Source organism: Diceros bicornis, chromosome 4, assembly GCF_020826845.1.
Source record: "Diceros bicornis minor isolate mBicDic1 chromosome 4, mDicBic1.mat.cur, whole genome shotgun sequence".
In the NCBI taxonomy this organism is placed as follows: Eukaryota; Metazoa; Chordata; class Mammalia; order Perissodactyla; family Rhinocerotidae; genus Diceros; species Diceros bicornis.
Window position 1 is genome coordinate 69,076,329 of NC_080743.1, and position 12,172 is coordinate 69,088,500.

Here is a 12,172-nt window from a genome sequence, read left to right on the forward strand (position 1 = left end):
AATAACTATTTGCTTAAACCTCACTCTCCTCCACTACACCCAGAGCACCTTAGGGCTACCTGTTTCATCTCTGTATCCCCAGAGAGAAATCTATATCTTCTTTTTATGCTTGGCACACTTGATTTTAACTTCATTTAGAGGTAAAGGTGAAAATTTTCAGTTTTTTATATTTTATTGGGAGGCTAAAGTGATATTTACTCAGCATTGCTTTCTACACTGGGCTCAAAGTAATCACTTCAACAGGGTAGTCTGATATTCTCCCCTGATAGCAGAAGAATTTTAACAAGAGGAAGTCGTTGGAGGCATTTAGACTTTGCTTATTCAGCTAAATAATAGTGATTATTACACTTATCATAGTGGACCCTGAAAAGATAACAGTGAATGATGTATATTAAGCCTTTTATAAATCTCAATAAAATGTGACATATTAATATTTTGAGTATTGCAAGCAGATGTGGCGGAATGCATATAAAAACTTGGTCTTTCAGATTAAAATTTTGAAAGGGCATGTCTAGCTTCTCTGCACTCCCCCTTGGCCCCTGTGCTTCCTACAGCCCTTCCCTTCACCACCACCCCCACTTCGGCTGCTCCAGAGAGTCTGTTCCTGTGGGATTTGTACCAGGGAGAGAAGCTCAGGTGGAGGAGCTTAGACAGACACATTCCTTCCATCCTCTCCTCACGGTGTCTGGCTATTTCTCACTCTGCTGCTTTGAGCTTCAAAGTCAGAGTGAAATACAATTTCTTTTCTAGTTGGGTATCATTAGTACATTCAGCATAAGGTTTCAAATGCATGGAAGATGAGGCTATTCATGAGACACAGAGGCACAAGACTCCTGGCATACACTCCCTGTCTCTTAACAGAAAATTGCCATTCACCCTTTTCCTGAGCTGCAAGGTCTTACAGTCTTACTTGGACAGAGGGCCCTGGTAATAAGGCAGATCCATGGAGAGCTCCCTCGTATCCCAGGTGGATTTGCTGGTGGGAAAAGCAGCCCCAGTATTTTCATTGTACATTCTGAATGGAAGATATTCTAAGGATGACTAGACCTGCAAAGAAATCTTAAACTTATTCAGTGTTTATTGTTGCTATTAATAATTCTGATATTATTTTAAAACTATGTCCATTTCTTTTCAGGATAACAGAAACACATTTTTACATTAGCGCTGTTAGAAATCAAGACTTTCTCTTGAAAGAGAAAGAAATATATGTAAAATCAAAGAATTCAAATAAAAATTGAAAGAATACATGGAAATTTTTTGTTCTATTTTTTCTTTCAAAAGCATATGTTTTCTAATTCTGTCCACTGAAATGGTCCCTAAGCAATGACAACTCAACATCAATGAGTATGCATAGAAGCAAAATTGTAGTGTCTAAACTATTCCCTCATAAAAAGAATCAGGGATCTTTTGAGGAATGGCTGATTTTATGTCTGTGGCAGCTTATGAACAAGATGATCCTGGAACACCTTCTTGTGCAAGAATTCAAAGAAATTATAAAACCTCATGCAGCCATGTTGAAAGAACACAGAAGCCAACATGAAGGGTCTCACCTTGGCCAAAGATGAGAAAATTTAAGCATCAAAATAAGAATTGCAGTTGATTGAAACTCATTGAACATATAAAAATTCACCAGTTTATAATGATGATACTTAAAAGGAAAACAGAACGAGAGAAGGAGTGAAATAGAGAAAGAGAAAGCTCTCTCAAAAAAAGGAGGGAGGAGTGACGTCAGCGTCATGGCAGAGTGAGCTTTCCCATAAATTCTTCCCCCAATAAGATACAACAAAAGGAACAGTCACAGACCAACAACGGAATCCTAGACAGTGAAAAGCAAGATCGGAAAGATCCACATTGCCGCACATCTGAGAGTGGAATGTGCTGGGCCCCCAGAGGAAGTGAGGAGAGGTAAGGAGAACTCCTCTCCCTCCCCATCAGATCAGCAATCCCTGTTTGTGCGGCTCCCAGAGAGGGGTGAGGGGTGGCCCTCTGTGGGGAAACCATAGTTCTTTGGGCTCTCTCAACCAGTGGGAAACTCCCACACAGAGGACTCAGAACTGTTACAGTGTACCATCAACATCTGAGCACCCCAAGAGAGCGGATAATGAGGGGCAAATGAGAAGCCCCCCACACCAGCAAACCAGCGGGCAAAAGAGAGAGCCCCTCCCCTCCCCGCAAGCCGGACCCTGCAGCTCAGCTGACCAGATCAGACCAAGTGACAAGTGGATCTTACCGAACAGCTGGGGCAGAGTGCAGGGGGCTCGGATTACACAGCGCTTTACACCCACACAGTGGCATAGGGTGGAAATTGCAACCAGATATTTCCAGGATGAGGAAAAACAAAGCCAATACAGGAACCACAATGCAAAGGTACATTAAATCACCAGACCAGAAGGAAAATGACAAGCACCCAGAAACCAACCCTGAAGACACAGAAATCCATAACCTAAATGACAGCGATTTCAAAATAGCTATCATAAAAACACTCAACGAAATACGAGACAACACAGACAAACAATTCAATGAGATTAGGAGTTTCTTCACAAAAAAAATTGAAATCATAAAGAAAAACCAATCAGTGCTGATGGAGATGAAGAACACAATGGAGGAGATAAAGGAGAATCTGTAATTTTTAAAGAACAGAGCTGACAATATGGAGGAAAGAATTAGCATTAACAGGGTAGGAATACAGATATGCTCCAGATGGAAGAGGAGAGATAACTAAAACTAAAAAGAAATGAAGAAAGTCTCTGAGAAATATCTGGCTCTATTAGGAAATGTAACATAAGAATTATAGGTATTCCTGAGGGAGAAGAGAGGGAAAGAGGAACAGAGAGGCTAATCAAGGAAATAATAGCTGAGAACTTCCCAAATCTGGGGAAGGAGGAGGAAATACCAGTAAGTGAAGCCAACAGGTCACCTAAATACGTCAACAGGCAAAGGCCCGCTCCATGACATCTAGTGGTAAGGCCAGCCAAAGTCAATGACAAAGAAACAATATTAAGGGCAGCTAGACAAAAACAAAAAATAACGTACAAAGGAACTCCCATCAGGCTCTCAGCAGATTTCTCAACAGAAACTTTACAGGCTAGGAGAGACTGGAACGATATATTCAAAATACTGAAAGACAAAAACTTTCAGCCAAATACTCTATCCAGCAAAAATATCCTTCAAATATGGTGGAGAAATAGTAACTTTTCCAGATAAACAAAAGCTAAGGGAGTTCATTGCCACAAGACCCCCACTACAAGAAATACCCAAGAAGGCCCTTGGGCCTGAAAAAAAGAAGAGAAAGGGAACACAAAGCTTGGAGCAAGGAGAAAAATAGGAAGACATACTCAGAAAAATAGTAGATCTTTACCGGAATAAGTTAGCAACTACTTAAATACCAAAATCAAAGATCAAAGGAAGGAATTCACCAAAAATAAATTTAACCTCATCACTGTAAACACACACCCACAACACAAGACAGAATAATGTATAACAAGAACAACTTAGAAGGGGAAGAGGAAAGTGATTGAACTGATATTATATAAGGAAATAGGAGGCCATCAGATAATGGACTATCTCATACACAAGAATTTTTACACAAACCTCAAGGTAACCACTAAACAAATAATCAAAACAAAATCACATATGATAAATAAAGAGAAAACTAGTAGAGTCATAAGACAGAACAACCAAACTGAATTGGCAGTCCAAAACAAATGGGACAAGAAACAAAGGAAATGCAAAAGAACCAGAAAATAAGTGACAAAACAGCAAAATTAAGCCCTCATATATCAATAATTACCCTAAATGTAAACGGATTGAACTCTCCAATCAACAGATACAGAGTGGCAGGATAGATTAAAAAGCAAGAACCAACAATATGCTGCCTCCAGGAAACACATCTCAGCTCTAAAGACAAGCACAGGCTCAGAGTGAAAGGATGGAAGACAATACTCCAAGCTAATGGCAAACAAAAGAAAGCAGGTGTTGCCATACTCATATCAGACAAAGTAGACTTCAAAATAAAACAGGTTAAGAGAGACAAAGAAGGGAAATATATAATGATAAAAGGGACACTCCACCAAGAAGACATATCACTTATAAATACATATGAACCCAACATAGGAGCACCAATGTACATAAAGCAACAATTAACAAACCTAAAAGGAGACATTAACAACAACACAATAATAGTAGGGGATCTCAATACCCCACTTACATCAATGGATAGATCATCCAGACAAAAAGTCAATAAAGAAATAGTAGACTTAAATGAAAAACTGGACGAGATGGACCTAGTAGACATATACAGAGCACTCCATCCAAAAACAGCTGAGTACACATTCTTCTCAAGCATGCATGGAACATTCTCAAGGATAGACCACATGTTGGGAAACAAAGCAAGCCTCAATAAATTTAAGAAGATTGAAATCATAACAAGCATCTTTTCAGACCATACGCTATGAAACTGGAAATCAACCACAAAAGAACACCTGGGAAAGTGACAAAAATGTGGAGATTAAACAACATGCTACTGAACAACCAATGGATGCTTGATGAAATTAAAGGAGAAATCAAAAACTATCTGGAAACAAATGAAAATGAAAATATGCCATACAAAACCATATGGGATGCAGCAAAAGCGGTCCTGAGAGGGAAACTCATAGCGATACAAGCCCACCTGAACAAACAAGGAAAAGCCCAAATAAGCAACCTCAAACTACACCTAACAGAACTAGAAAAAGAAGAACAAATAAAGCCCAAAGTCAGCAGAAGGAGAGAAATAATAAAAATCAGAGCAGAAATAAATGAAATTGAGACCAAAAAAACAGTAGAAAGGATTAATGAAACAAAGAGTTGGTTCTTTGAGAAGATAAACAAAATCGACAAACCCTTAGCCAGAATCACTAAGAAAAAAAGAGAAATGGATCAAGTAAATAAAATTAGAAATGAAAGAGGAGAAATTACAACGGATACCATGTAAATACAAAGGATTATAAGAGAACACTATGAGAAATTATATGCCAACAAATTGGACAATCTAGAAGAAAGGGATAAATTCTTAGACTCATATAACCTCCCAAAACTGAACCAAGAAGAAATGGAGAATCTGAATAGATCAATCACAAGTAAAGAGTTTGAAACAGTAATCAAAAACCTCCCAAAAAATAAAAGTCCAGGACCAGATGGCTTCTCTGATGAATTTTACCAAACATTCAAAGAAGATTTAATACCCATCCTTCTCAAACTATTCCAAAAAATAGAGGAAGATGCAACACTTCCTAAATCATTCTACGAGGCCAACATCACTCTGATACAAAAGCCAGACAAAGACAATACAGAGAAGGAAAATTACAGGCCAATATGGCTGATGAACATAGATGCAAAAATCCTCAACAAAATATTGGCAAACCGAATACAGCAATACATTAAAAAGATCATAGACCATGATCAAGTGGGATTTATACCAGGGATGCAGGGATGGTTCAACATCCGCAAATCAATCAATGTGATACACCACATCAACAAAACAAAGAAGAAAAACCGCATGGTCATCTCAATAGACACAGAGAAGGCATTTGACAAGATACAACATGGATTTATGATAAAAATTCTCAACAAAGTGGGAATAGAGGGAAAGTACCTCAACATAATAAGGGCTATTTATGACAAACCCACAGCCAACATCATACTCAACATGGAAAGACTGAAAGCCATTCTTCTGAGAACAGGAACTAGGCAGGGCTACCCACTCTCACCACTCCTATTCAACATAATACTGGAGTTTTGGCCAGAGCAATTAGGCAAGAAAAAGGAATAAAAGGAATCCAAATAGGTAACAAAGAAGTGAAACTCTCACTATTTGCAGACGACATGATTTTATATATAGAAAACCCTAAAGAATTGGTTGGAAAACTATTAGAAATAATCAACTACAGCAAAGTCACAGGGTACAAGATCAATCTACAAAAATCAGTTGCATTTCTGTATGCTAATAACATACTAACAGAACGAGAGCTCAAAAAGATAATTCCATTTACAACTGCATGAAAAAGAATAAAATATCTAAGAATAAATGTTACCAAGGAGGTGAAAGACCTATGCAATGAAAACTACAAGACATTATTGAAAGAAATCGATGATGACATAAAGAAATGGAAAGTCACCCCATGCACATGGATTGGAAGAATAAACATAGTTAAAATGTCTATATTACCTATAGCAATCTACAGATTCAATACAATCCCAATCAGAATCCCAATGACATTCTTAACAGAAATAGAAAAAAGAATACAAAAATTCATATGGGGCAACAAAAGACCCCGAATAGCTAAAGCAATCTTAAGAAAAAAGAACAAAGAAGGAAGCATCACATCCCTGACTTCAAAACATACTACAAAGCAATAGTAATCAAAACAGCATGGTACTGGTACAAAAACAGACACACAGATCAATGGAACAGAATTGAAAGCCCAGAAATAAAACCGCACATATACAGACAGCTAATTTTCAACAAAGGAGCTAAGAACATACAATGGAGAAAGGGAAGTCTCTTCAATAAATGGTGTTGGGAAAACTGGACAGCCACATGCAAAAGAAAGAAAGTGGACCATCTGCTATCGCCATTCACAAAAATTAACTCAAAATGGATCACAGACCTGAAGGTGAGACGTGAAACTATCAAACTCATAGAAGAAAATATAGGCAACACACTATTTGACATTGGTCATAAAGGAATCTTTTCAGATGACATGCCTACCCAGACTGGCAAACTAAGGAAAAAATAAGCAAGTGAGACTTTATCAGATTAAAGAGCTTCTACAAGACAAACGAAACCAGAGTCAAGATGAACAGACAACCTACCAGCTGGGAGAGAATATTTGCAAAACATATATCTGACAAAGGGTTAATGTCCATAATATATAAAGAACTCACATAACTGAACGACAAAAAAACAAACAACCTGATCAAAAAAGGGGCAGAGGAAACGAACAGACACTTCTCCAAAGAAGATATACAGATGGCCGATAGGCACATGAAAAGATGTTCAACATCAGTAATCATCAGGGCAATGTAAATCAAAACAGCACTCAGCTATCACCTCACACCCATTAGAATGGCTATAATCACCAAGACAAAAAACAACAAATGTTGTAGAGGATATGGAGAAAGAGGAACCCTGTTACACAGCTGGTGGGAATGCAAACTGGTGCAGCCTCTATGGAAAACAGTATGGAGATTCCTCAAAGAATTAAAAATAGAGATGGCCTATGATCCAGCTATCTCACTACTGGGAATCTATCCAACGAACCTGAAATCAACAATCCAAAGAGGCTTATGCACTCCTATGTTCATTGCAGCATGATTCACTATAGCCAAGAGGTGGAAGCAAACTAAGTGTCCCCTGACTGACGATTGGATCAAGAAAATGTGGTATATATACACAATGGAATACTATTCAGCCATAAAAAATACAAAATCGTCCCATTTGCAACAACATGGATGGGCCGGGAGGGCATTATGTTAAGTGAAGTAAGCCAGAAAGAGAAAGACAAACGCTGTATGATCTCACTCATATGTGGAATATAAACCAACACACGGACAGAGAAAACTGTATTGTGGTTACCAGGGGCAATGGGGGTGGGGGGAGGGCACACGGGGTGAGGGGAGACATATATATGGTGATGGACAAACAAAAATGTACAATCCAAAATTTCACAATGTTAAAAACTATTAAAACGTCAATAAAAATAAAGAAATAAATTTTTCTCAAAAAAGGAGGAGGTAAGGGGACTGTCTTCTCCAGATTAGAAGGTATTTATGACATTCAATAACCAAATGAGGCATAAAGGTCTTGTTTAGATCCTGATTAAAACAAAACCAACTACAAAAATTTCTTACCATTAGGGGAACTTTGATTATGGGCCAGTCATTATATAATACCAATGAATCATTTTTCACTTTTTCAGTTGTGATAATGACACTGAGATTATGTAAGAAAATGTATACATATATTTTAAAAAACACATTGAAATATATCAGGATAATGGCATGATATCTAGAATTTTCTTTAAATACTTGACCAAGAAAAAATATAGAAAAATATGGATGAAACAAGAGTAGCAAAAACCGTGATAATTATTGAATCTGGGTGGAGGTATCTTGGGAGTTCAAGTACCATTATCGCAATTTCAGTGTTTGGCTGAAAATTTCTAAAAACAATCTTACGTTAGACTGATTCTCTTGTATCGTCAATCATTGAGAATGGCTGTCAATTTTACACAAACACTCCTAATTACTTATATTTGGGGAAGTAGGAAGGAGGCAGGCAAATTTGAACCCTATGACCCTATTTCCTTCACTAGAGTTCCACCCCCAGTAATACGGAATTGAGAGAAAAAGAGGAAGTACAGAAAGAGAGTGAGAAATAGAGAATGATGATGAGTTTCTATGGGGCTAGCCCTGTAACAGCTGTGTACTGGTGACCATATTCTACTGGTAGGGAGGAGAGAGAGAGCTGATCCAGAAAAAGAATAAACCATACACATAGAGGGCAGACTCAAGAGACAGAGTCCTACTTGGTTTCCCCTTAGGTTTCATTTCCTACATCCAGTGCTTTCTGAGTCCTGGCTACATTCTTACCCTTGGGCTTTTTATTATAGTAACCCCTTCCCCCTTATCACAAGTTGATTTGCATTGGTTTTTGTTACATGATACCAGTGATATGAATACAGCCAATGTAACAAAGTCTACTGTCAAGTCCAGAGAAGTACAGAGTCAAATATGAATTAAATAGCGAAATGGATTAGAAGTCATGTAGATACCGAACAGTGTGTGGTCAAAGCCAGAGGACGCAGGTTCATCAGTGCCAATAGTGCTGGGGGACTTGTGTTGCTCAGAACTTTTGCTGCATTTGTTTTAAGAAGTGCATTATTGGGGTAGACCAAGTAGAACCTTCCACGTAATTCCTAACACTTATATGGAGGTAAGAGCACTTGGTGTTTTTCTTCTTTTCATTTAATTTCATAAACTATTCAGGGTATGGGCTAAAGGGAGGATTTAACTTTTAAAAAATAGCCAACTGATCATATCAAAACCCTTTGTTAAAGCATATTAGGTTCTTTAAAGTGGGATGTTCATATTTCTGAACACTTTATGACTTTAAGAACGGAATCAAAGGCAGATGTCAGGACCAATCAAAAGAAAACAACAAGGGAAGCGGTTGGCAAAAATGATGAGCGTGGGAAATAACAGAGATTCATCTTGTGGTTCATGCTGCAGAACAGGACTTCTGCTCTCTTCCACCTTCCTCCTTTTCCTTGGGATCTTCAGGGCAAGCCCGATCAGTCTTACCAGCATGCGACCTCCTGCTCAGCTTCTCCTCCTCCTCCTGCTTCTTCAGTCTCCAGGTGAGAGGGTCAGAGGCTCCTTCCCAGTAGCCTGACCTTCTGTGGGGCAGAGGGTCCACATTGGGACTGCCCAGTAAGGCCTTTCCCAGAACTTAGGATCCTCTGTTGGAGAGATTGAGGGACCGGGCTGACAGAAGAGGTTGAGTGACTCTAGAACATGAGAGAGAAAGACTGATTAGAGAGTAAAGAAAAGAATGAAGGATGAGAAGAAGAGAAGCGTCTAGGGTACATAGTATCATGACATTGTGAATGTCAGAGTTGGAAGGGATCTGAAAGGCTTTACATATGTCCATTGTTTTGTAAAGGAAAAGAAGAGTCTTGGAGAAATGAACAGGTTATCCCAAAACTGCACATCTAAAGAGAGGCAGGATCAGGACTGTCTTCTATGGATCCTTATTCCACACATATTTAGAGACACCAGAACTGCAATGATATTGAAACCCCAGCTTCGGAGTGGGGAAGGATTTCATAAAACAGGAAGTCATGAGAGTCTAAATTTAGGGCTAAAGAAACAGAAGGGTGGGCAGGGCAAGACTGGGCTCTGACTTCTGGTCTTCAGGGCCAATAGCCCTCAGTAGGAACCCAGCCCCTGGGATGGGGAGGAGTGACCCCATAGGAAGGAGAGTTTAGGCATTGCCCACATCCAGCTCCAGCCCCAGCACCACTACTGACACCTGTTTATGTCCAACATTCGTGTGCGCCCCAACCTGCGAGAGCTATGACTTGGGAGTGAGGGAGGGTGTCAGGGACAGTTTTTATAGCCACTTCCTTCTATGTTTATAGAGAACACAGTTTCACAAACGAGCTCAACCCCATTGATGGTGGCCAGTGTTCTGGGGGAGTCAGTAACTCTTCCCCTGAAGTTTCCTGCAGGAGAGGAGATCGACTCCATCACCTGGCTTCACAACGGAACATCTATCATCTACATAGAGCCAAATGAAGCACGAATCACGGTGACAGCCCCCAAATGGAAAGAAAGATTGAAGGTCACCCAGTCCTACTCCTTGCAGCTCAACAACCCGACAATGGCAGATGCAGGATCTTATGATGCCATGGTGGTCACAATGAGCTCTTCAGTATTTTACAGTTACACTCTGAGGATCTTCAGTGAGTAAGGGCATAGAGGACAGTTCCCTACTGGTGAGGGTGAATAGGGCCACCCACTAAGCATGAGGCTGGGGGCTGGGTGACCCTCGGTAAAGACTGTCCCTTTGTGTCACTCTCGTGATCAGTCTAGAACCTCTCCCTGGTAGATCTTTTTCTTTCTTTTTCTTATTCTTTTTTGTCCTCCTCAGTTACCCGCAGATTCTGGCTCATGGCTATTGTTGTGTCTGGCTGAAAACCATCACACAACTTGCTCCTTCCTCCATTCAGACCCTACAAGGCTGGAAAGGGAAGAATTAGTGATCTTTTCTCCCTAGGTGTCTGGATTCCTTGCTATGTCCTCTCCCTTTTATTCTCTGAGTCCTTTCCTCCTTGGATGGCCTAATAAAGCTTGTTATTGCTGTTTATATCTCTTAAACTATGAAAACCATTGCTTCAAGTAGGGCAGCTGCGAAGGCCTCACATTACAGTGGATTCTGTCATCTCTGAGAATGGGACCTGTCATGCCACCTTGAGATGTTCTGTGGAGGAAGGAGGAGAGAATGTCATATACCGGTGGACATCAATGGGACCAGGAGCTATTGTGTCCCAGGAAGGATCCATCCTCAATGACTCCTGGAGCCTTGATGGTCTGGATCAGAACTACGCCTGCACAGCTGTGAACCCTGTTAGCAATAGCACCTCCAGCCTCATCTTTGTTAAGCAGCTTTGTGCAGGTAACTGGCCCCTTCTGGTTTCTCCAAGACTCCTGGGAAATGCTTTGACAAGCTTTAGAAGGAGCTGGAGAGAGTAGATGCCAGCTCTAGGAACTTGACAACAACCCCATCCACTTACACACACATGCTGTGTTCTCTCTTTTCTTTCTCTCTTGCAGGTTCCAAGGCAGTTGTAGGTACTTACTGCCCAGTGACATGGATTCTGCTGGGGAAGGGGCTCCTTCTCCTCATGTTCCTGGCGGTTCTAGGAACTTGGCACATCCAGACACATGTGTTCAGCAAACCCCTTATGTCTAACTCAGGGCTATGAAGGCCACCAGTGCCCCAGGAGAGCCTGGATGAGGCCATTACTTCTCTGTGGCTCACTTAAATTACATTACTGACCTGTACTCTTTTCAAGGTGTAGTACTATGGATTGTCAAAGACCAATGGGATAAAATTTCATATCTTGCACTTGTGAGCCTATGTGCCCAATGTGGAAGTTTGGACAAAAAGAGATATGGTAACTGTATCAATGCCATATGTTGTCTATTCTAAGAAGAAATTTCTCCCATAACTTAAGGTTTCTGGAATCAGAATGAGTCATAATATTAATGAGTATAGCTAAAAGGGATAGTCTATTTTTCTCTTGAAATGCTGTTATTAAAACAATACTGTTTTTAAAAATCAATGGTGTCTTAGAATTCTTGAAATACTGTAGCTGTAATACAAGGCAGGTGCCTGAATAGAGGCGCATCCACATTAGTGGACTGAAGATTCTAATGTATGGAGCATTTTAAGTGCACTTTCAAGGATGCTGGTTATTATTGGTGGGAGTACAGGAGTAGTCAGGGCCATAATAGCCCATTGGAGTAAAATCATACTCATAAATAAGCTACTACTATGGGCTAAGTGCTATAATATGTTGCCTTCCTTAATTATGATCAAAAGTGTATAAAATAAACTCCCTTATAT

At 39.9% G+C, this 12,172-nt stretch overlaps 1 protein-coding gene across 1 annotated transcript; it reads left to right on the forward strand.

The window, feature by feature from the left end:
• The first annotated feature begins 9,290 nt into the window (after positions 1 to 9,290).
• On the forward strand, positions 9,291 to 11,685 carry LOC131404706 (SLAM family member 6-like). Its single transcript, XM_058539700.1, has 4 exons — positions 9,291 to 9,398; positions 10,182 to 10,505; positions 10,946 to 11,218; positions 11,377 to 11,685. Exons 1-4 carry the CDS (start codon positions 9,347 to 9,349, stop codon positions 11,526 to 11,528), a joined length of 801 nt encoding a protein of 266 aa, XP_058395683.1. The 5' UTR covers positions 9,291 to 9,346; the 3' UTR covers positions 11,529 to 11,685.
• Positions 11,686 to 12,172: the final 487 nt, after the last annotated feature.

Coding starts and splice junctions, on each gene's coding strand:
- LOC131404706 (XM_058539700.1), top strand. CDS start 9,347: ATGCGACCTCCTGCTCAGCTTCTCCTCCTCCTCCTGCTTCTTCAGTCT. Junction 9,399..10,181: donor CCTGCTTCTTCAGTCTCCAG/GTGAGAGGGTCA, acceptor CTATGTTTATAG/AGAACACAGTTTCACAAACG. Junction 10,506..10,945: donor TTACACTCTGAGGATCTTCA/GTGAGTAAGGGC, acceptor TGCTTCAAGTAG/GGCAGCTGCGAAGGCCTCAC.